Source organism: Primulina eburnea, chromosome 17 (assembly GCF_022965805.1).
Source record: "Primulina eburnea isolate SZY01 chromosome 17, ASM2296580v1, whole genome shotgun sequence".
Taxonomy (NCBI): Eukaryota; Viridiplantae; Streptophyta; class Magnoliopsida; order Lamiales; family Gesneriaceae; genus Primulina; species Primulina eburnea.
The window spans coordinates 3,005,099-3,031,047 of record NC_133117.1 but is presented as its reverse complement, the minus strand read 5'-3'; the positions used below and the strand labels follow the sequence as shown (position 1 = coordinate 3,031,047).

At 37.1% G+C, this 25,949-nt stretch overlaps 1 protein-coding gene across 1 annotated transcript; it reads right to left on the bottom strand.

The window, feature by feature from the left end:
• Positions 1 to 1,546: 1,546 nt before the first annotated feature.
• On the bottom strand, positions 1,547 to 24,945 carry LOC140817786 (dnaJ homolog subfamily C GRV2-like). The gene is given in 25 exon segments (XM_073177571.1): positions 1,547 to 2,033; positions 3,451 to 3,519; positions 4,567 to 4,690; positions 4,818 to 4,942; positions 5,032 to 5,469; positions 5,552 to 5,895; positions 5,971 to 6,316; positions 6,396 to 6,680; positions 6,682 to 6,813; positions 7,626 to 7,871; positions 7,873 to 7,921; positions 8,292 to 8,636; positions 8,742 to 8,965; positions 10,928 to 11,419; positions 11,544 to 11,639; positions 11,641 to 11,938; positions 13,023 to 13,162; positions 14,968 to 15,330; positions 15,929 to 18,175; positions 18,413 to 18,475; positions 18,584 to 18,685; positions 19,363 to 19,571; positions 19,696 to 19,783; positions 19,979 to 20,212; positions 24,097 to 24,945. Coding segments are annotated over 25 exon segments (7,713 nt in total). The 5' UTR covers positions 24,553 to 24,945; the 3' UTR covers positions 1,547 to 1,835.
• Between the last annotated feature and the right edge of the window lie 1,004 nt (positions 24,946 to 25,949).

Genomic DNA, 25,949 nt, shown 5'->3' with positions numbered 1-25,949 from the left:
AAATCTAGTCGATGTTAATGTTATGTAAGACAACGAAATTGATTTGAACTGAAAGTGAAACAGAAGAGGTTCAATATTCGAGCGACGATGTTCGTGACATTTATTGAATCGTACTTTGGAAAAAATATATATTTCATTAATTATAAATGTTAATGTTTTACAATTATTGAATTTATTTTAGCGAGCACGACATGGCAGAGATCCAACGTCATGGGAGCTATACGTTCACACACATCGACATGCAGATGGATCTTTCGTTGACACGCGATCCCGCCTGCTCCACGTAAGTTTATTAAATTTCGTTATTCTCATCAACGTTACATTAAGAAAATTCAATTTGATTCATTTTAAATCAACATCACAGGAGGAGATGGAGCGCTACATGGCTAATTCATTTTGTATGAAACACTTGTATTATTATTTGCAGATTAATAATATGATTACATTTTTCAAATTTTGTTAATTTTTTTTCGATTATACAGTACAATATATTTTTATTTCAGATTTAAATAATTATAACATTTAAAAAAAATTAGGGACGGTTTTTTGTTCAAACCGTCGCGATATTAGCGACGTTTTATAAAACCCGTCGCTAATGGCGACGAGTTTAAATACCGTCGCTAAAAGAGCGACGGTGAAACGTCGCCGATCTAGATCGGCGACGTTATACGTAACCGTCGCTGTTGGCGACGGTTTAAGCAAAACGTCGCCGATCTAGCCGAGCCCGAGCGTCATAATTTCCGAACGAGCCGAGCCCGAGCTTCAAACCTAAGGCTCGTAACGAGCTCGAGCCGAGCCCGAGCCGAAAAAATAGTTAAACGAGCCGAGCCCGAACCAGCTACTGTTCGTCTCGGCTCGGCTCGGCTCGGCTCGGCTCATTTACATCCCTACTCATTCCCATTTTATGTTATTTAACTGAATCATCTTCTTTCCAATATTGTTTGTCTCGCCTACTCAAGTACTTACAATTTAATTGCATCCAAGCTTAAGGATGGATTTCTTTTGTAATGTGTATTTTTTAAACCTAATTTATACCTGATTTCTTATAAACACCATTATTCATACAATATAATGCATTAAAATTTTCCGAAACATAAAGTATACAAATATACACACATATTTATCATCTTCACATTATTAAAAAAAAAAGATCGTTTGTTGCACGACAAATCTAGGTAAACACATCAAAAATTGAGGTGGCGGTACCTAGTTATCATAATATATCAAAAGAATAGTCAAAACGTAGTTTTGTCCATTTATATATTATAATTATAATAACTTAGAATGGAATACGATTAACAATATTTAGATCGTAAATATAATTACCCTTTCCAATATAATATCCCAAAACATTTGATTGCCCCGCATATCCAAATCACAATGTATCCCGGACATCCAATTTACATTTTACAGTGTAGCCAGAAAATATCCATTTTGCATCCTAAATTGGATTCGAATATTGGTGAACAAAATATTGTTTACAGAAAGAAACAACTCAGATAAGGGAAAAATAGTCGCAACTCAAACTATGCCACAAAGCACAATAAGTCTTCAAACTCGCCTCAACATGCTATACAAAATAAATATAAAAGGTAATTTACAAAGATTAAAAAAAAATTATTAGGAAAAAAGCTAGTAAAGCCTGAAGGTGGAAAAGATCTAAACGGGGGAGGGGAGAAAGAGAGCTATAAAATTTACAATGTACAAGTGAAAATAACTCAACTCCGGCTAAATGACTTCGACCAATTGTAACCAACACATTTCCTCTCATTTCGTGGCATTGCGATTGCGATAAAACTTTGTATCCTTGATTAACGCGCGGTATTTACTTTTGCTTAGCCATGCCTTCCATTCGAATCAGATGTAATTGTGGCAGGAAATTTTTTATGACTAGGTTGTGTTGGGGGAGCTGGTAATGCATATGTAAGACTAGATGCCGAACTTTCGATGAGACCAGCAACTCCAGCGGCTGAAGTTTGAGCATTTGAAGGAAGAAAAAGATCATGCTTTTGATCTTTATAAGCATTCCAAATCTACAAGGAAAAAATATACCACATAAATACAAAAATAGTGATGATGATTTTGAATAAGGAATTGCATCAAATAAAATTTAGACCAAACACTTCGATTTTGAGATAGATTCTTAACGACAGAGTCTTTATTTTGATCATTGATACCTCTATATCTTAACCACGCTTCACCTTGTGTTGAGTATATACCTCTATACACCCCAGCTTTCTTTACGTTGTCACAACAAAGAGAAACTAAAAACACCGAAGCAGCGACTCTAAACCACTCTATAGTATTCTACTCTAATATCCAACAAGAGAGAGATCTGAATCATGATGTCGTTCTCATTGCTTTGTAGCTCTATAGATATAAAACAAGTACACGATCTTCGGGAACTAGAAGAAGTCATCCATGAGCGAATACTATAAAATCCATCCTTGAGCCTAATTATATACCCCCCTTGCAATTTGAAACAAACTAATTGGAAAATACATTTATGCAAATGTATATGCTGTGTATGAAGTTAAAAAACCCCTTCAATCCATTTGCAAGCTTCCCGTTTCAATCCTGTGCACGTCATGATCTCCAGGAACTAGAAGAAGTCATCCACAGGCAAACACAATAAACTTCTTCCTCGGGCCCAAAATATCCCCTTACAATTTGAAACAAACTAATAGGAAAATACAATCATGCAAATGTGTGCTGTTTTTGGAGTTGAAAAAACCCTTCAATCCTATTCGCAGGCTTCCTATGCATCAATGCTCTGTTTAAGACAAATTCGATCATTGGCTTCACATGGATGAACCACGTGAAAGTTGTGCATAATGTAGTACTAAACCATATTTTAGCACAATTCTTCCATAGAGAAACAAAGTACTTTACTACTTTATAATGAACTCATATAGCAACTTGGATAAACCTATTTGTAGAGTGATGATGAATACGGGTAATTGTGCACAGTATCTCATTTTGTAATGGTGCTTCGCAAGCCCACAGGGCATGAGACTTGCTTTGATACAAAAATTTGAGAAGGGTGTTTCTCAAGACCTTTGTGAATGTTACACCTTGCTTTTGCCCGAAAGACTTTAGCAATCATACTTCTTAAACACAGGTTTGTTCCTGTTTATATCATCACTATTGTTGTACGCTTTTACAAGAAGTTATCAGTGTTCGGTAGCTTGATATATATATATATATATATATATATATATATATATATATGAAATCATATTGTGAAATTAGTTCAATGAACATGACACACTATGAGCGAGATTGGAGCTTAGGATGGATCGTAAAGAATCAGCCCAAGTACTTTGGAATTAGCTCAAAAACAGATCAATATATTAATCCCACAAAATTTAATAAAACCCTTGATAAAGAAAATTTCGAGATAGGCTTCAACAAATAAGCATGCATATAGATTCAGGAGTCACAACTTACATCAGAGGCATCTAATATGTCGCGCACTTTGGTACAGTAGGCCCCTTCTGTTGCAAATGCGTGCAAAACCTTCACAAATATAGCAAAGGGTTACAACCATAAACACCAGGAAAAATAATAATTTGCTAAAGTAAGACCATCACGCTGTTCAGAACATCTTGAATAGCTCGTCGTTTAAGTACACTTGAAATTTTTACCCAATCCACAAAATATAGAAAATAATTTTGGAAGGCTGAATCTAATCATTCATCACGAAAACTACAAGAAAAATTCTATCAACGGGATAGAGAGACCTTTTCTCAAATTCTATCTAACCATTGATATGTGAATTATTGCTTCTTTCACCATATTAGCAGTTAGACAACTGCACAAACACCGCTGAATCATGCACCATTGCAATTCATATACTTGACACTGTTTGCTGAAGCGCTTTTACCCTAATGATCTCCTTGGAGAAAACAAGCCAAGATTTTTTTTCTCCATTTCATCTGGCAGTTGACTCACAATGTGTTTGTCTATAAAGCACTTCACCTTTTAAAAGTTTGCTGCTATAAACTTTTTTACCCTAAAACTTTTTTGCAACCATCAGAAGAATAAATCATGCCAAAAATGAATTGACAAACTTCGGACAAAATCATCATACTTTGATAAACCAAAAATCGATTCTCAAACCATATGGTTCCATTCAAGGAAATATAGAAACGGACTCTCGAAAAAAATTTCAACAGTCAAAGTTTAGCTCATAGAAATTAATCATTTAATGCTGAAACAAATACAAGCAAAGAACAATCTACAAAATGGTAAATAAACGTACTTAAACAAAATTAATTTCAGGGGGGATAACTGCTTAATCTTGATATGTGGCAGTGAAAGTAAAACTTCGTTGTTTCGAAAGGGTAAAGAGCAATTTGCTAAACTTTAAAACTAAGGTAGATAAGCTCCCTACAAATGAAGGTAGATTTAACTTTAACCAAATAACATATTTAAAATATAAAATCACTCTGATTTCAACTGGATAAATCGTAATATTGAGTTTAAAGCTTCACATACGAGCATAAACCTGTAAATTTGGAATCCATAAAAGGGCCATTATGAAAGCTATTGACTAGTACCCACCTCAATTGCAAGAACTCGGCCAATCGATGCTTCTGACTCGTTCCAATTCAGCTGTGAGGAAAGCCCATTTCTTACCCCAGCTCGCCAATCAAGAAGACCAAGAAGAACTTCCACAAGGCCAACCCTAGCACAATCATTGTAAATATCACGTGATATTGAAACACGATAGATGCGATAGAAGGATCGTGAAGCATGCATCAAACCCCTAACATATTTATGGAAATACAATGAGAGGGCGGACGTTTACTCACTTAAGACCCTGAGCAACAAGCGCATCTCTTGCTCGATTTCCCGCACCTACTACACGCTTCAGAGTTTCAAGAGCAAGAATGCTTCCACCTTGCCAACCAATTGCTTTCATCAGAAGTGGAACCACCTGGAATCAAGAATAAGAAAAATTAATAAAGGCATGTAACCAGACTATCAAATTTTTGCACATCGCATATTCAAATAATCACCACATACCTGGGGTGTACCAACACTAGTAGCTGCCATAGCTTCTGCACAAGTGGCACTACCTGCAAGTTGGTGTAGGACACGCAAACAACTAAGGCGCACTCGCTCCTGAGGAGTCTGTGAAATTTTCTGAACAGAATCGTCCTCAGGCAAACAGGATTCTGAAGTCATTGCTTCTCGTCTTCCTTCATAAGCTACTGCTGAAACTAGTTTCGGTACATAACCTAGATATCCAACATGATCAGCGAGAGCAGGGTATACTCTGAGTAATGAGACCAAGGAAGCAGAAAGAAGCAGAGGAAGCTCGGTGTCAACAGCTTGCCCATCATAATGTGTACCAGCGATGGAAGAAAGATACTGATCGAGCAGTCCCTCAAGAAATCTCTTTGGATTTCTAAGTGGAAATTTGGGATCTTTCAGAAATAATCTGACATAGATTCCCCCAACCTACACATCAAGAGATGCTATGAGTCAAGAAATGAATAAAATTCAGGCGCTCTTGGACTGACTTGATGGATCACAATGATACCTGAGGTTCGTCTCTCGTTTCCTTTTGGCCAGACGCCTGTTCAGGCACATCCCAATCAACAACACGTCCTTTCATCTGTTCATGATACAAATCTGAAGCCATCGTCGCAATTTGAGCAGACAGTGATGCCGCCATTGCTGGAGTCCATACAAGTTCTGGAGTTTCTGTTGTTTGTTCAAGAGCATTGACAACTGCTTCTCCAGGACCATCCCTGATTATAGAGATAAGACCATCTGGCAGAAACCTGGCCAAGGTAATAGCAACTCTAGGTCCATGCATTGTCTGCCCAACAAGCTTTCCTAATAATGAGGCAGCCGCTGCTCTTTGCTGCAAAGGAATTTCATCTACAGAACCTCTCCATTTTAGAAAATCATAGAAAAGCTTCTCCTAGAATACTTGCTGTTAATAGGATGCTATACCTTGTAATGGCAAGAGAAGTTCAAGTATGTAAACCACCCCACCATGCTTTGCAGCTGCCCATGCGAGCTCTGGTGTGCTTGCCAAGGCGTAGAGAACGTGCAGAACTCCTTCACGACAGGTGGGAGACGAGTGAATCATCTGCAATAAAAGAAGCAGACTAGAGCTATCTGCAACCAATGCCTCCACGCAGGGAGCATATGTTGTCAGGCGTGACAGAACAGTTAAGCATAACAGAGGAATGTCACTTTTTGAAGCAACTGGGAGAGAAAAGCACTCAAAAAGGGGTAATAACTTTTCCTTTGAGGACACAACAGAAGCTAAGTTGGGATTCTTCGTCAAGACGTACTGGAAGTACAAAAGCAAAAGCATCAAAGTCAGCTATAATTATAAACTGTCAAGCTAAGCAAAACTACAAGATACATACCTGAAGAGATACCAGACCGTACTGAAGTTTCTTGACTAATTCTATCTCCTCCGTGCCCATGACTTTCTCACCATTAGAGGCTGAAGAATCACAGGTAGAGTCCTGCTCAACAGATGATCCAGAGTTTATATCATCATTACCCTGAATATCTGAGCCTTCATCTGATACTTTATTCACTTGATCTGATATAAAATCGACAAGGGCCAAGCAGAAGATCTCAGGCTCAGTGATTTCAAAGTCTGGTTGATCATTGTAGACTCTCAAGTACACATTTCCAACATAGAGCTTCTTTTGACAATTCTTCATAAATAAATGAATGTGAATCTTTAAGGTCATATGAACCATCAGGGCCATGCAGTGCACGCTGTTCTTCCACAAACGTCAAAAGTTCGGCTCGCGTAGAGGAGTTCCAAATTATCTACAACCCAAAGGTAACAGTAATATCAATATTTGCACATAGAATACTGTTCTTGACATGAGCACTTGATTCATCATGCATCAAAATGTCTTCAAACTGATGTACTTTTTATCACGTTATAATAAATAAAATACTATCGTTTCCAATAAAAAAAAATGTCTTCAAACTGAAACGCTGTTAGTATCACTAACACAACCACTTCTCAACCAGAACCTATTAGTTGGATACAAATTTCTGCATGCAGCATCAGGACAACCATTTGCACAATCGATAAATAAAAAAATCATAAAACTGGTGTGAGGAACAATTTTCAGCTATTCAATCAACAGTCTGAAAACAAACAATTGAATCGGGTAAGTATGTCACTGTCAGCTAATTGCATTAAACATCAACCAGTTTCGTCATTGCAAAATCTGATCTTTGTCCTTGCAACTATTACATGTTTAGATCACTAGGCATGAAGTTTTTTTATGAGGGTTTTATTCCTGTGCTATCCCCGTTATACAGCTTCACACCAAGGGATAAATGTAACAAGATTCAAGAGGACATAATGAGATATCAATAGACATGCAGAATATTCAATTGATTTCATCATTATTTTTTCTCACTATTTTTAGTGACACACAATGCAGAAAAAAACATTACTATATTACACATCTGAGAAATACAACTTCTTAAAGAGCTCTGTAGCAGTTTCATGATAGCAGCTAACATGCAGATTGTAAAATATTTAATGCCAACAAATTACAGAATGCTTCAGCAAATAACTTCTCCAACATATTATTTGTAAAAGGAAAGATCAGCAACAATACCTCAGGAGATTCCAAGTTTGAGTTTAATGTGGCTAAAAGATCTTTGGGTGATTTATCTTTCAGCATGCTTGAAAGTTTAGGAGTCAGCAAAGCTCTCAAGGCATCAGATGCAGCCTGGTTATAGGGAGTTGGCGTCTCACTGGACTGTAAACCAATAAGCCTAGACAGTGCATAAGACGCTTGTACAGCATGGGAATTCTTCGCTATTTGAACACTGGTTCCAACACCATGAGCATCTGTCTTATCCTGATTCCTCTGCAGTCGAATCATACTGAAGCAACAACGGTATGAGGTACCTGAACCAACATGAGCTAATTCATGAAGTCACAAGTTCATAAGGGCCAGGAATTAGTTAATGGTATAACTAGGGAACATCGACGGATAATAGTTTTTGATAAAACCGTGGAGAGTGTTTATCCAAGAAAATACACATGAAGCAGACAGAGAGTTTGGAGCCCAATTTTCAAGCTTCATAATAAAAATTTACAGAGCTCACCTAGAATAATGACAACTCTTCAAAGAAAAGTATTCTCAATATTAAGGCCCAAAAAAGCCACAAACACTCAAATCAAATTATGAAATACTCAGTAAAGAGCTATATCTCATACTAAAGCATTGATGGAGGCACTTACAATGCAAAAAGAAGCATAAAACAATCTCGCTTACCACAACACACCAGCCTTCAGTAAAGTGTCTTGAAACTCAGAGGATACAGAAACTCTAGCAACAGTCTGAAGGGCAGAATCGACAGCAGCAGCCACAAGCTCAAGTTCACTGCAATGAACAATGTCCTCAACCAGTCCAGAAAACTCTAACATCTCAGTTCTGGCACTTTCAAATTGACTCAAAACTGAGAGAGTTCGCATTATGTTTGCAACAATGGTGGTGGATGGTTCATAAGCAGGAGTTGTTGGTTGGACCACACACATGCATCGTGAAAGAAGAGTTCCAAGAAGTGGTATCCCACCATCTCTAACAAGCTCTTCACCGTTTAATGAAGAAGATGCACACCTGAAAGATGTGACGGGTATGGTGATAAACACAGCTTATCAAGGTACAAACACAAACTGCTGCAAAAGACAAGAACAGATAACCAAATGTGGACGATGAACTTACGTTAGCCAGACAAGCTCAGAGGCTGCAACTAAAAGCGGTGCTCGATCAGAGGATAAAAAATTGTTGTCAGTTGAATCGACTGTAATAACATTTAGCAGCATTGGATATCCAGCGTATTTAAATGGCATCAATAAGTTCCCATATCGCCTGTATAGGATGCACTGGCCCTTTAGTAGCAGCAACAATCTCCAAGTTTGGGGGCCTTGCAACCCTTGCATGGTCACCTGAAGGAAATCAATCAGAATTCAGTAAAGTTGCCAAAGAAAACACAATCTAAGTGGCAATTATGTCTTAGCAAACATTTTGAATATAAATCAGCTCAAACAAGACAAAAGTAAATAACAGTCTTCTTACCCACCCACCTCCAAAATACACCATCAACATAAGCCAATAAAAACCAAAAGGAATGAGAAGACATCAAATGAACATGAGAAAATGACAACAAATAAATAATGAGATTTACTTTCTTTGAATACTTGCTAATGGAAATTTAGGAAAAATTGAATATTGGAGGTTAAATTAGACATTTTACCGCTTCCATTAGATAATTTTTACACACTAAATTCGGCATGTGCAAACATTTCAGAAGTGAAAGAGAGATGATTGCGATTTTCTAAGAAATGTACGCTACAATAGAACACCAGCACTTTCTGTTACATCTTAATACCAATACCCTCCTTTCGATCAACATCCATTAAAGTTTGACCTCCCTCTAAACTTTTGGCAATGGTAATGCCAACACTACCACAGATCAGTACATGTACAAAAAGTCACAAACTAATGTACTTATTATCAGAAAACGACTTTCATCATCAATCTCACATCCTACTGTGAGAAACAGAAGACATCCTTTGTCAACACTTTGTTACTCCTGTTAAAGCCATTAGGTCTATCTATTTCCCTGACTTATATACTACACGTCTTTCACCAGGTACAAAAAATCAATAAATTTGGAACTTTATGTCTATTGCAGCTTCTCACAGATTCTTATTCACCAGTCACATAAGCAGTATAGGGGTGCTGGGAACAGTAGCATTAAACTTTAGAGCAATTGGTATACTAGAGCCAACATTCATAAACCAAACTGGCCATCTGTGGGCCAGGTTAGAGGAGGGGCATAGACGATGGAGTAAAAAGAACTGATAAGAATGCTCATGTTAATAATAATGTCAATAATAATAATAATATAATATGATGATAATAATAATAACAACAACAACAACAATAATAATAAACAAATAAAAGTCTCAGTATGTCACTGATGGCTTTGCCGTCACAATTACATAATCACAAAATGATATTTGGAAACACAGAGTAGAGACCTTTCACTCTAATATTTGTCATATATGAACATTTATCCAATTTCAAGTTTTATTTAACAAATTTTAAGATTCTTGGCTTTAACAAAACCAGATAAGAACAAAAGCACTTTGTGAATGCCGCTGAATCATTTTACAATCCATAAATGTATCAAAAGGTTAATTTTTCTCTCATAGATTATGACCATTAATTCCCTCTGAACTCTGAAGAACTAGCGCACACAGGTACAAATCATGCCTACGAAGTTTATGGTAAGACCGTACATCTACAGCTTCATTAACTGAGATAAACCCATTAATAAACACACTTGGTTTTCATATTTAAGGTTCAGAGCATTATATTTAGGGTTTATCTTTCTCTTAGTTTTGATGTCCGTAACAATGACAATGACAATGACAATGAAATTCTTCATTTATTTTATTAACACTTTTCTCTTATTTTTGTTTTTTATAGGTTTGATTGGCATTTTTTCCGTTTCAATCAATCAGGAGCTCTTTTGATCTTTTTTTTTTTTTGAGTACTCAGCATCATACCTATTCCCAAGACTCATCAAACTCTCACCACTATAAATGAACATAGCCACCTATAATCATCGATATATGCTACAAAAAATTTGGTGAAGCTACAGTATACTACATTAAATGACAAAAGTATACAACACAGTCACGAGATCCTACATCAATGGCCTATCAATATGAACAGCCTATTTTTTTGACGAGAAGCACGGTGTACAAAAATCCAATAATTTGAACTAAATGTGAAATAAGATCTAAAAACTTTTCTTTGATGCTTAACAGTACAAGTCCCCAGTTTTCAACTTTAGAAATAAAAATAGGTTTTACATAAGGCCATTGTTCTAGGAATACCTGCAGGCACTCATATGCTTTCTGAACTGCCAAGAACTTCTCCCTCCCTTCAGGATTTTTGTCAGGATGGTACTTCATTGCAAGTTTCCTATATTGTCTCTTGAGCTTTTCTTCATCAATATATTCGATCTGTTTCAGAAGATTAGGAATATCTTCCGACTCCAAACTTTGATTTTTAGGGGCATCATCTCTGGATACATCTTCAATGGATATCTCCAGTATTTTGCAAGCCTGTTCTTCAGAAAGATCCATTGGTCTTCGGCTTAACTCCTCACGCCACATAACTAGCAATGATTGCAAAAACTCGACATGCTCAACAATAGGCCAATTAGGAAATCTAATTTCATCACACAAGTTTCGGAGATAATAACGGTGACACCACATTTCATCTTTGAGCTCTGGATATGTCACTGGAGGCATTGGAGCATAATCATACAACGAATGACAATGTTGCGGTAATTTTTGAGGAAAATCACCAAGATGCTGAAGAACCTGAATGAGAAATGAAATAATAATTCAAGTAACTGTAACAATTGTGTCATTCACAGATGACTCGAGCATAATATTCATTTGGAAGTAAATAGTAAGAACACTAGCGGGGTGGATATACAACTACCTGACGGATAAGATTTTCTGCCCGCATCTTATGTGTCCAAATGATCTCAGGAGTGTCAGAATCAGAAACCATTGCTGCCACAAATGCAACTGGCCCCACTACGCTCCAGTACATAGAGCAATGACTCTGGTAAGAGGCCACCTAAAACACTACGTTTTGCCAAAACCAGAGAAGAAGAAACTGTGGCTTCTTCACCACCATGAAAGGCTTGATGTATATGTGTTACTGAGAAAAGTTGTGCGATTGAAAGAAGATTAGATCCAGGGTATGCGAGGGCGAAATAAAATGCGCCAGTACTATACAGTCTAATCATTGCCTTGGGATTCCTGGTGACGATATCCTTTAGTAAAGTAGCAGATGCTTCGACAATCGTTGGTTCACCAGAAAGTAATGCTGTGAATGAAATATCGTGGCAATTAACTTTAATACAATTTCTTCACCAAAAAAAAAAAAAACAATGCAGTGCAGTGCAGTGCAGTGCAGGCATCCATTCATCTTAAAACAAGAGTCAAAGTAAATCTCCCCAACAAAAACTAGTAAGGGTAAATTATGTCTATCTCTATCAGTCTCAATTATGGGCACAAAAACCTCCCGTCCAAAATCATATTTACATCCAGTTCCTTGAGGTTAAACTTCTACATTTCGTATCAATTTCATACAAAGGCATTTACGTCCACCTCCTCTCTGAAGATACCTCTACTTCCCACATAACTATGATTTTTGGAGGTGATTGGTGTACTATGGACATTACCTTTGTCAAACAATGTAATTGAGCTAAATACTGAAGGTAAAAATATTATACTTCACCTCCAAAAAAGATCTAAAATCTAAGACTACAATTAATAAAGCTCACAAAAATAGTAAGGGTAAATTATGTCTACTCTAGGAAATTAATATCTTAAGTGTGTGTTGCATGTAATGCCTTTATAACTTTCAGGAGGGTAACATCTCATGCAAGCTTGTTGCAAATATTGAGTGTTTAATCTTTAGTCAGGAGTCAATAATATATATTCAGCATCAAATGCAAAAAGAACCTCATTTTTTTTTTTTTTTGATAGGAAACTTACAAAAAGAACCTCATATAAGTGACAGTCGTGTGATCAACTTTGTGAGCATGCTGCATGCCATAGTTTTCGGGACTTCTACTTATTCTCAAATCTCTCAGAGTATTGCTCCAAGTGTGTGTTAACAACGTCTTCATAATTAAGCAAATCTTAAGCAATAAAGAGACAATTATCATGATGAAGCAGAAGGCCGACATCAATAATTTTCGATAGCAACACAAAATTAATTTAGTATAATAAGATCTCAATTACAAGAGCAAATAACTAAGCACTGTAATTTCTGGCTAAGATAAAGCAACCATGTGTTCAACATAACTCTGCATTAACTAAATTCAAGCTACATTTCGAGAATCTACAAGCCAACTGAAACAGTATAATAAACCAATATATGATATAAACGCTTTTTAACATTACTTGCGCGATATGTGGAAGACACCGTGGACTTGATAAAATCCTTTTAACTCTAGGTGTGGGTGTTACGATCTCTCCTGCATCATCTATATCTGAATGAGCAGCTACCATGCTTTGTAATATGGATAATGCCACCTGTCCTACCTGAACAAAGTGACAACCATCTTAGAAACGTAAGACAAAAAATAATTATATGGTCAGATTAAAACAACAGAACTCCTTCAAGGTTTGTTGCTGTCACACCTTCCTCGCACAGCTTGTTATACATACCACCTTTCCAGATAGACTTACTGAAACTATATTAGTCCTTAAATCGATTTCATGTGATGTACTACATGATAGTGGACCACTAGTCCACTGATGTAATTGTTCTTATCATATCATTAATAAAATATCGTTTATATAAAAAAAACAATGTGGCCAGTATTTCTTCATGATTTTTTCACAATTTTGGCTAGATTTCCCATATTTCACTAGTTAACCAGGACAAGAAGAGACAAAAAGAAGTCTTTTCCAGACGAGCAATGCACTAAAGAACCTTTTCATCGAGTATTCTAGTTATTTGCAATGTTAACTTTCCAAGAAATATTCAAGCCGTGTACTATTACGATTATATCAATGACAGTCAAAATCATGAAAATTTTCTTTAAAACACTCATTTCTGGGAACTTAAATCAGCAGAGATTTGTAGATCAATAAAGAGTATGCATCTCTTTGGCATTTATTCCAATGTGCCTCAACATTTGAAAGTCTGACGCTATGTAAAAATGAATAATTTCCATTTAGCCACCAAATCATTTCAAGAGTGTTAGATTTTGTTTTGAGAGTTTTAGGAGGAGTTCAGGGAAGCATTTTAGGAGAATGTTTGGGGAAATAATATTTTTTTTTGGGTTTTATTTTTAGAAAATAAAGTTGTTACTGCAGATGTTAAATCATGTAGGGATGGTTGAATAAAATTATTATAAATTTTAAAATAGCATATTTTGGATAATAATAAATAATAGGATGATCAAGGAAATGATGAAAAAGTTTAAGCAAGAATAGTAATTACATTGATAGATGTGAAAAAGGATGGAAAATTTGATTTTGGAAAACGAAATAAAAACAAAAATATAATGATAGCATCTGTTTTTGTTTTGTGAAATGAGACAATGATTTGGAAAAATGAAAACATGCATAGTATAATTTTTTTACCAAATGGTACATCTTCCAACAGGATACCAACCGTTTCCCATATCTCATGTTTCGGATTGCCATCTATTCATTTGTAAGGAATATATTGAATTAAGTATGATATTGCACAAGAAAGTAGTCAATTAGTAGCCATTAGTGATAGAGCTCCACCCACGGTAAAGGAACTAGAAGAATCCTAACAAGCAAGAAAACAATGGAAGCATTGACAAAGAAGTCTAACCAGATATGCAGCCATCATCATGAAAATTGAAAATGCGTTTTTCATTAAAATAAAATAAAATTTAAAGATTGAGTCAAATGACCAAGACTCGTTCACTTTCGACCATGAATTTGCAAAACCCTTGATCCTGAAAGTCTTCTTTAAAATATTCTAAAATAACGAAGAAGATAAAATATACATAACAACCATCATTTGGTATTTCTTCCTAATGCTCCTGCCCCTCGATCAAATCCTATTTTATCGAGGGACTAAATGCACAACATTTTCTATTATCATAAATAAACAATATTTCGGAACCATCAACTAATGGTTACATTTACTCTCAATCTCATTGAATCTATGTTAATATCCATTGCTCAAAACTAAAAGTTGCTAACAAGACATGTATAGAAATTCAAAATCGCGATGAATAAAAAAACTAGGTAATGGAGGTCAAACCATTTTATTAGGAAAGCCGGAAAGGTTAACACCAATAATTTACTCAATTTGAATTGTGATTACTAAAAAGAAATAGTAAATTTTCAAAGAATCTTACCTGGATCGCAGTAAGAACGGGAACTCGAGTAGCCATTGCCCACCGGAGTTCACGGATGTCTCTTAGTCTCTTCCAGTCTGCCATCCCAGACGCCAAGCACCTGGTCGTCCAATCAATTTCTTTTGTCGCCCAAAATCTTCTAATTGCATCCTTCTCCACTGGTCCAACTTTAACATTATTATTGTCTATGATCATCCATTCCTTTAATGGTTCCATAAAAGCAGTGGCAGCAATTAAGTTAGACTGCAGGGGTATAGCAGTTCTTTCAGAAGTCTCGTGAACTACAGTTAGTAAATCAACTGCAAGCACACAACCTCCTACCAAGACACATGCCTCTACGTTCAATAAAACCTTCATCAAAACCTGCTCATGGAAAGAAGCATTAACTTAAAAATCAATAAAAAAATTAATAATATTTGTGCCAGTGAAATATTTTTAGACTTGTCTGTGAATATTATTATGAATCTTTCTTGCTCATGATACCCTAAGACACCATCACTGTACCAAGTTTTTACCCTTAATACATTCCTCTTCATTTAATCTTTTAAAGCGACCTGCACATGAGAGATTCTAAACTTACAAATAAGATCTGATTTTAAGAATTTCGCAATAGTTTGAGAGTCGACTAGCCCTTCTGCTCTACATTTTATTTCTTTTATTGCAGACTAGACTACTGAAGTTTTGCAGTATTTTCGAGATCATTTCCCACATTTACCATAACCAAACATGTCTCAATCCCTAGGCCTGCATTTGTTTCCTGTCTTAAAAATAATATATATATTCCTCTTTCCAGAAGATAAGCCTAACAGTTCTACATCATAGAGCAATAAAGATGCACTAATCTTTCGAGATTGATTTTATATTATATTAATTATAAACTGGCCTTCGATCAGGGTTAAATCACGTGAGCTGGAAACTGAGAGACAGCTACTTTATTGGGGAAGGGAGGTAGCATATTTACCTTTAAGAGAAGCAGAAGCCGGTGTCGTAGAGCTCTATCATTTGTCCTGTCCAAGAGTACTGTCACATGAGCAGTACCCTCAAACGTGCCTATCAAACTGTGATGCTCTTCATATACAATGGCCATAGCCCTTGCACAAAGCTCCCTGACAGAAGAACCTCCCCCTCCTCCAAAACCATCTAATCTTCCCATATCACACCAATCATCTGAGGGACCCATTTCATCCGGAACAGCACCATCTATGGTCAGGCCCGTGTCTGCATCACACAGGAATCGATGGTAAAGTGCTCTGAAAAAAGCAACAGGATCACGCAGTGGAAAGTCCTGAGCCCTGCTGCCGCTGCAACTCTCAAGAAGCAATCGCAAATAATATTGACCCACGCAAACTTCTTTGGCCAAGCTGGGGTACCTCACAGAAAATTCTGTGTAGTTCCATGAAATTTGTGGCAGACATTCTTGCACGCTGATACTTTCCTCAGATCTACCGCCAGGAACAATATCTTCAGTTCGTTCCTTCTCAAGGTCCAGTTTATGAACCTCAGCCTGCAAAGCCTCTCTCAATTCCTGTCTAGTACGCTCATTCCAGATCAAATCTGCACGATTATGATCAAGACCAAAAACTCGCCAAAAATCAGGCCAGTTTAATAGCAATCTTCCACATCCAACAAGAGAATTCTCCAAGAACACCTGGGCTGGAGCAGGAAGGCCTGGATTCTCGGGCTCAGATGAACCAACATCAGAATCAACTTTGCTCATAACACTTGTAGCAACTGATTCACAAGCATTTGCAGGAATATCAGAAGAAGAAATGCCCTGTAACTGATCCGTTGGAGGGATCCCTACAACCGGGAGCTTGTTAGAAAAGTTTTCCATCCCCTGAGTTAAAGAAGGACGAACAGATGGAACCAGCCCACTGTTTGAATCTCCAGCAGACTTTTGGTAACCATCTGAACCTCGAAATGGGTAAGGACTTGTCGGATGTGTTTGCTCAATAACTTCAGCAGCATTGACAGCAGGAAAGGAGTGTCCTCGAGATGGTATTGCTTTTCCAGGACGATTCCTCCTTTGTTGAAGTAGTCGTCGCTGTCTTCTGCTCATCAAGGAACCTTCCTGATTAGATACATCATCTAATGAAGTAGCATGAGATCGTGTATGCAAATAAGCGACCAGCCCAGGTGGCAGAACTCTAGATAACAAATCAAGAGCAGGTTGATAAGAATCTGCCCACAGAGCTACAAGTTGTCGGCTGACATCACGTCGCTCTCCAGCAGGAAGGTAAAATCCATGTAACAAATGCCTCAGCAGCGCACCATCACGTAAAGCAGCATCCCTCATTGATTCGGCTGCAACAGCATCTTCTTCTGCTATCGTACGCATAACTACTGCAACAGTCTCTCGAACACTTTCCGCAGGATGTCCAAACAGAGCAAACAAACGACGACGTAACCCAGCCACAAGGCGTAGTAACTCAACAAAAACTGTGTATTGTGTTGTTTCACCGTGCGGTTCACATATCATTGCTTCAAAAACTTCAACAACAGTCATGGACAATAAAGGTGAAACTGACATGGGCTTTAATCTGTTCACAAGGATAATTAAGTTACTATGATCAGAAAATAATACAGATTTGGTGTGCATAATTGTTGCATACTGTTCTCCTTTTGTATCAGATAATATGTTTGCATCCCCAGGACCACCACCAATCAGCAGAGCAACAAGCCCAGCCGTTTCAGCAGCTACTCCCTCGGAACCATTTCTAAGCAGTCCCATGATTCTTCCAACAGCGGCAGGAAATGACATAACATGTGAAGCAGCACTGCGTGAAGAAAGCAACCTCCGTAAGCATGCAATGAAACCTATCACTGTAGCAGCTGCTTTAGGAGATGGAGGAGGCAAAGGTGAGGCTTCCGGAGGAAGATTAGGAGCAGCAGGAAGCAACGTAATCAAGGCCATCAAAGTCACCTCAGGTACTTCAACATTGGGAGGAACGCCACTAAATGGAACACATGCATTAAATTCTCTTATCCTACGCCACAGTTTAGCTCTTGATCCAGGAATTGAGCCTCCTTCAGCCACAGCGTCTTTCGCAGCTGCAGCCAGGTATTTCAAATGCACGGTAGCAAATTCAGTCTCAACAAGGAACTGCTGCCGACTTGAGGGATATTGCAGACATACTCTGCCACAAGGAGGATCGATTCGATGGCCAGGCATCGTCATCCTGGGTAAGACGGGCACTGGATATTGACCCTGCACAATCGGAGCTATACCATATTCAAACAAATTTTGAATTAAGCTTATTGTTTACACTCAATGCATGTCAATTGCAAACTGGATGCACATTTTTAATGCAATATATAAGGAAGAAGTCAAACCATTTAAAATTAACTAGAACTCACTGTAGTCGGTCAATAACACATGCAGAAACAGTTAGAACAAAATTACCAATGAAAAATTATTTGACCACCAAACAGCACATATACCTACTTCGGATTGCAAAACATCCCGAACTGCAGCAAGTAAGCTATCACGAGATGTACTAGCATACACCTGAAATATCATCACATGTTAGCAACTCTGTTTGCTTTCCAATGAAGCAAAATTTAAGTAACTTTTTTCATGATAATATTTGGTATGCTTGTAAGCCAAAATACTCACATGAGTAGGACATCCATCATTAAATTCAACAGCAAACATCTGTGGCTCCTCAGCTAATCGAACAAGAGCACTAACAGTGGATAGAGGACGAACAATAACAGCCTTCAAGCATTCAGAATGAAAAGTCACACTTGATTAACAATTCCATCTAAACATACATCCAGGGAAAAATGTTGATGATGCAACACTAACTCATCACCATCACTCATCAACAGTTAAGAAACAGGAGAGATGCGACACACACACCAAGTTAATGTGCAAATTGGCAATACTTCAAAACTTCAGTATGGATTCTCCTAATTTTATTTGCAGAGTCGATAATAATAGATCAATATATATTAAATTCTGTCTCGAGCAGTGGGTTCACAAACCACCTGTGATCCCACTAAGTATCGAAGGCAATGATGTATAAAGCAACACTTCGAAATAAACAAGAGTTAAAATGTGGAACACCGTTGTATAAACAAAATAATTAAAATATGAAGCAACAAATCTATAGAAAAAGATCATAACTACAAAGAAGCTTTGACGAAAAACCAACCAGTTTATACAGATCACTTGAATGAGTAAATTTGACATTTTTGGTTCGAAAGATTCACAAACTTTCAAAAGGCATAAAGTGAGCAAAAAAAGTTAGATACGAATGCAAATTTCTTTTACTGTGTGACGCCGGCAGTCCAAGAATGGCAGAAGTTTTCTCACAAAGAAAACATTGATTGCACATGAAGAACATCCATAAAAATTATATCATCTGAGATGCACTACAATCACATGCTTACTTCATAGTTTTCTGGACGCCTTTCAACAAGAGAAACCTTGGTAAGAATAAGTTGCCGAGATACAGCATCACCAAAGTCCCCAATTCCTCCTTTTGGTCCGAGTGCCAAAGTTGATCCAGCATAAGGTAGCATCCCATGAGCAGCAGTCCGCAATCTTGTGACAGACCAACCACCAAGAGGAGTTTCTTCTGCCCCCACAGCCTCTTTAGCTGAAGATTAAATGTGTTTAAAGTTGAAATAGAAGACATGTGCAAACACGTCGTATGGATAAAACTACAATGAATCCACAAATTAAACCGCATATTAATTTTAAAACAAGATAATAGAACATACCCCTCAGCTTCATGTACTCCGTGATGGTAAGTGATTGAGAACTGTCAACAGCTAATGTCACCCCAACCATTGCAGTTGCAGTTTTTGTCTGTAGCATGACGTTTAAGCAATGTTGTTTAGTACATAAGCATTATCAGAGGCATAATACTTGCCCAATAAAGTCAGTAAAGAACAGCATCTACGTTCTTAACACAGTGTCAGAAAAGTTAAACCCAAAGAAATTTGAAAGACAACACTATGGTTCATACATATGAAATAAGTAAGGAAGTAATGTACTCCATACTAAATTTGATACGATGACAGCATTTGAAGTCCCTGGAGCAGCTTGGAAAGCTTTAGATTTCCTTCCATAAAGAGAACAAAGAACAAATCCTCCATGGTCAACATTTTTTCTTCCCTGACCATCAGATAAAAGAACAATGGCAGGAGAATTCATATCTCTGAAATCCAAACACCAACTAAGTTCTCCAGACTCCAAATTTATCACCTCGACTCCAGCATAGGTCACTTTCATTTTCTGCAAAAAAAAAAAAAAATTCGTTATTCCTGGGAATTCGAAACTTTAACATGCATAGTATAGTAAGATGACATGCTGGATAAGCTGCAAACTACCAAAGGTCAAAGCAGATTCTGTTATACCTCTAAATCATCAAACTCCATATGGTAAAATAAATTTAAAATAATTAGGAAATGGTTGTTAAAAAGTTACAATACTTTAGCCAAGTTTAAACTACCAACAGTGCACCATGTGAACAAGGAAAATATTGTAGAATCCATCCATGTTCTTCATGGAATATCAGATCCCCATTTATAACTCTCTACTTCCATTTCAAGCTTCAAATTGGCAAGCAAATATAAATTGATTTGACAACTTTCATGAAAAACATAACATCCAGCTCAAAGATATTTTGAGGTAAATACCTGCTGATCAAAATAAGGGAATGACTGATACGTGCGGAACACCAGATAGAGGAAGAGAGCTGAGATCATAAAAAACATATCCCACTAATGTTTCCCAGTTAATTTTGAAGTAAAGAAAATTCAGCACAACAAAATTTATATCTCTGAATATTTGTTATCATGAAAAAAGTCAAATTACCGAAAGAAGATGCTCCAGAAAACTACTAGTAAAGGAAAAGTTGGTCTCCACACAAAAGTTCATCAAGGAGACACTCAAATCAACATTAATCGATCCTCCTCTGCGTTCCCTACATACTTTTATGTGTAGCTTTTGGATATTTATACCCTATGGTTCAAAGGTCATTCAAGTAAAATGGCGTTGGAAAATCAAAGAGGAAGACATAAAGCCTATTAAAGATGAAATTGACAAACAAAATACATATATTTCAAAGAATAAGAATAAAATTGATTTTGACGCTACTTGAAGTTGGAAAATCAAAGAGGAAAACCTAAAAGGTTATTAAAGACGAAATTGACAAACAAAATATGTATATTTCAAAGGATAAGAATAAAACTGATTTTGACGCGCAAATTATCGGATAATTGCAGTTGGTGTTTTTCCAGTTTACTATGTTAGTTAACATACACACTTGTAATTAGAGTAAATTTGTATCGGTACACAATGTCGGCATTTTTATAGTGAACATATACATGGGGAAACATCTTGAATAGTTCCTGATTTTAGTAGAGAGTTAACCAATAGGTTGAACAAAATAAAGTTATTCCAATTTCAAAAAAATAAGCACAAATCGAGCCAATTTGACATATATTAATTCAAAAATGAATTAAGAGTTTGTGCGCAACAAATTTTGCAACGCTCCAAATTCGACGAGTGTCCTCACTAGGCCAAGACGAGTCATTCCATCGTGCTTATGTCCCTCACTCACATGCATCCTAGGAAACTTCCCAGTGGGTTAACCATCCAATAATTGCCCCAAGTCAAGCACGCTTAACTTTGAAGTTCTTATGTGATGAACTACCGAAAAGAAGATGCATCTTCTTAATATGAGTAGTACATATCAATTCTTTTAACTCATCTTCAACTGCACAGTCTCATACCTGCACAGTTTCGGAATCCTTCTCTTTCCGGTGTAAGATCGGTTCATCCATGTTCCCTCCGCCTAGAAGCCTGCCAGGAGCCACTCATTGTTCGTGCAACCTCATGACACCGACGATCACCCCCCGCCCTCTTCGGTCCCAGGCCTCACATGCCCACCAGCTTCCGCTTGGTTCGTCCCCGAACCACATCATACTCAGAGAGGTCGGCTTTGATACCAACTGTAACGCCCCAGATTCAACAATTGTCGTCACTGTACCAAGACGAGTCTTTACAGCATGCTTATGCCTCACTCACATGCACCTTAGGAAACTTCCCAGAGAGTCACCCATCTCATAATTGCCCCATATCAATACCGAAAAAAATATGCACCTTCTTGATATGAGTAGTACATATCAAATCTTTTAAGCCCTCATCAACTGCACAGTCTCGTACCTGAACAGTTCGGAATCCTTCTCCTTCCGGTGTAAGTTCATCCATGTTCCCTACGTCTAGAAGCCTGCCAGGAGCCGCTTATTGTCCGTGCAACCTCATTGCACCGGCGATCACCCCTTGCCCTCTTCGGCCTCGGGCCTAACAAATTTTACTCCATAGAATGGTTGAAACTAATGATTCACGCTTACTACTGTCGGCATCTTTCTCATTAATCGAGTGTGTTGCATGCAGGCACCAAGTTTTTGCTTCAGATAACCATTAATCTTATTTTGCTTATGTTTTTTGTCTCAATTCACAATGAATTCTTACAAACAGGTCGCAGCTACTTATCTATTCCAATCTTGGTTATGCCAGCCAATTGTTCAAACAAGGAAAAGTATAATAGCAAGATATATTGCTTACTATTTTTCTATTTATCAGTATGTGAGTAGTCCATTGCTTTAAATGAATATAAAAATGAATATAAATGGAAGGGGCGTACTGACTTGGTAGAGCATGCCTATTGTCTTCTCCATGACTGTCAACTAGGGAATACCCCTAAAAACTGAATAGGTGGAATCTTATTGTTCCAAAGAACCACCAAAGGCATGATGTCACCCACACAACCATGACATCTTCAATACTTCCCACCATGACCTATGAAGAATACTTTTTCTGCCCTTCGTGGAACCTCGCGAGCGGTGTCCATCTACACAATTTATGAGGATATCTCTAGGTTCCCTTTAAGAAGTTCTCACAATGTTATTGTGGATTTACCCTCATTTTAAACATTCACTTCACCCCATTGTTTATCTGGCAGGTATCATTTTGTCCCCCATGTTAAAAGCCAACCAAAAGCCAAACGATACATAAGATAATAAAATTACAATTCCCCAGTGGCATGACATGTATGACTGAAGATGATAGAGACACTGTCTTCTAATTCAATAATTAGTATAATATGCAATCCACCAATTTGACAATTAATGTCGACGGAATAGTGAATCAATCGTCCATTTTGCTAGAGATTCTATATATAAGAATTGTGCCTCTACTGTACTGGGGTTCGCACCCGTAAGTAAAACATTCATTCCATTTCACTCCCATTGTCACACCCGATAAAGCCGCTATTCTCCTCTTCAACTACTTACGGGAATCAGCTTCTCCAGGTTTAGGGATGCAACCAACAATAGCAGTATCCCAAATACACCAACATATTCGTATATATTTCTCATTTTCAGGTTATAATCATGAGGACAATTTCAGCCAACAAAACAGAAATGTATAAACCAATTTTCAAAAGCACAAAGCATGCAAATTAAAATTTCATATCCAACAAAATGTCAAAATATAAAGTTTATCAAGCAAAAAATCATTTGGAAAAAAAAAGTATAGATGCTACGACGTGTGCGATCCCTGTCATACTTAGTTCAGGCAAGTGAGAGTATAATCCAATGAAAGACCAAAAAGGATTCTCCCAATAGTTGAATAATTAATCCCTCTCTTACTTTCAATTACCATCTAAAAGGTTTCCTCACTACAAAATAAAGAAATAGCATAGATAATACCCAGAAACAGATATTAAGCCAGAACTTCACTTCTTTTTTTTTTTTCACTTACACAGGTTCTCACAGTCTTACACCAGCAACACATATTAGGTCGCAATCAACTTTTTTTTTTAGTAGTCTAAATTATAAAATAGATTTGTAGCAGAACTTTCAGAGAGAAAAGGTCGCCCCTTTCTTGCATCATATGCAATTTCTCTACAGGAATAATCAACAAGATTAAAATGAACTGGGGTTCAGTCATATCATCCAACACATTAACTTTTCTTCTAATTTTCGGGTGTGTCAACTAAACTAAAAAACCGGAAAGTTCGCATGAAACTCACCTATAGAAGGAGAAGAACCAATTACCAACAAATTTAAACCACACACTGGAAGAAAAAAATCAGTGATCTTGACACTTACCAAAGAAACCCACTCTGAGGTCCTCCTCCGCAAATGAAGAACAGGAAATTCCACCACAGCAGCCAGCCTATTCCATCTTATCCTATGCAACTCGGTCAGTATACTCGCCCTGTATTTAGATGAAAACTTGATTGTCTTAAACTTCCCACGTCCATCAGTCCGCACACTGATACTAAACTCATTGGAATGTTCATCCCTCCCAATTATGGGAGCAGCACTTTCAAAATCACTGCCCACATCATAAGAATTGGTAACAGACAGCGTGTTCGGATCCAAAGTGACAATACTATAACTTGAAATGCAAAGAACTCTCTTGTAACGCCCCCGCCATGAGTGCTTAACCACTGAATAACGGGCCAAATACTCAGGCTCCTCGGGTGGGGCTGAAGAAGATGTGGCGGCAGGAGGTGGTGTTGTCTGATGATCGGCGGCAGCGTGGCGGGTGACGGTGTCCATTTGAGGTTCGGGTAAATAACGGAGACAGTGAGACTGTGGAGGACTATGACGTAGAAAGAACCATATTCCACCTGCCGACGATGACGGCAGAGGTCTCTGCCTTGACTGAGTGGCACCCAGAGCTTCAAATATCAACCCGAGGAGGGTGATTCTTGCTACGATTAATTCAAGCGATCAAAATTCAACTCACGGTACAACTGATCGAATTCCAATCCACGCATATGTATCATAAATATGTGCATAAATCTATTTTGGGAGATTGAAAGAGTGAATTGGTATCGGATTAGGGATTGATGAAGGTAAAGAAAATGGCGGATGAATGTCGCCAGATGAGTACTGGTTCCACGTAGAGAAAAGAGAGACGTTTAGAAGAACTCCTCAGACTCGTCGATCACCAATTGATTAAAACTAATAACAAATTTAATTCCCGTAAAAATAATAATTATGAAAACTCTTCCATTTTTTTTAAAAAAAATTGACAAAAACTTGTGTGAGACGGTCTCACATATAGTATTTTGTGAAACGGATCTTTATTTGGATAATCTATGAAAAATTATTATTTTTTATGCTAAAAATATTACTTTTTATTGTGAATATGGATAGAATTGACCCATCTCACGGATCAAATTTCACAAAACTTATCCAATTTCCAATATAGTTAATCATTTCACATTTGTGGTACATTGGTACAAAATTATGTCAATAAGACAGAGTTCCAATTTTAGATTTCACGTCGTTATTTTCCAATGTTGTATTAATTATTAACATTTCGATAAACAAAGGTACGAGAAGGCGGACATTGTTTGGATCTTAGGTTAGGGTGGCACCTAATTAGGTCCGTTACTCTTTAGGAGGCATCCGCCCCAGATAAACTACCCACCTCGCAGTGTCCCGCCTCCCCCCGAATGATGAAAAAAATCTAAAATCGAAAAATATTCAAAACAGTGGACTAAAATTTCAAATTATCCCAAAACATGACAAAATGAATAAAAATATATAAATTACAAGGAAAAGATTGGACTTCAATTTGGTTACTATGTTAAGTATTTTTTCATGACTTTGAAGTAGTGTGTGTAAATATTTAAAAAAATGATTATGGATTTTTTTCTTTATAAATTTGTAAAAGAAAAATTCATAATGATCCATATGTTATATTGATAAAAGGACAATATTTTCCTCTCGCATGTATGAGATTTTCCATTCAGTACTAGTTACTATACACACGCGATGCGTGTGTACAAATTTTTTTTTATCATTATCGATGAACTAAAGTGTGATTTGACAATTTATGGAGTGACTAAATTGATATTTGAATTGTTGAAATAAAAAAATAAAAATAAAAAAAATGTGTTGAAATTTAAAAAACAAAACAAAACAGCAAAAAACAAAAGTGTAAT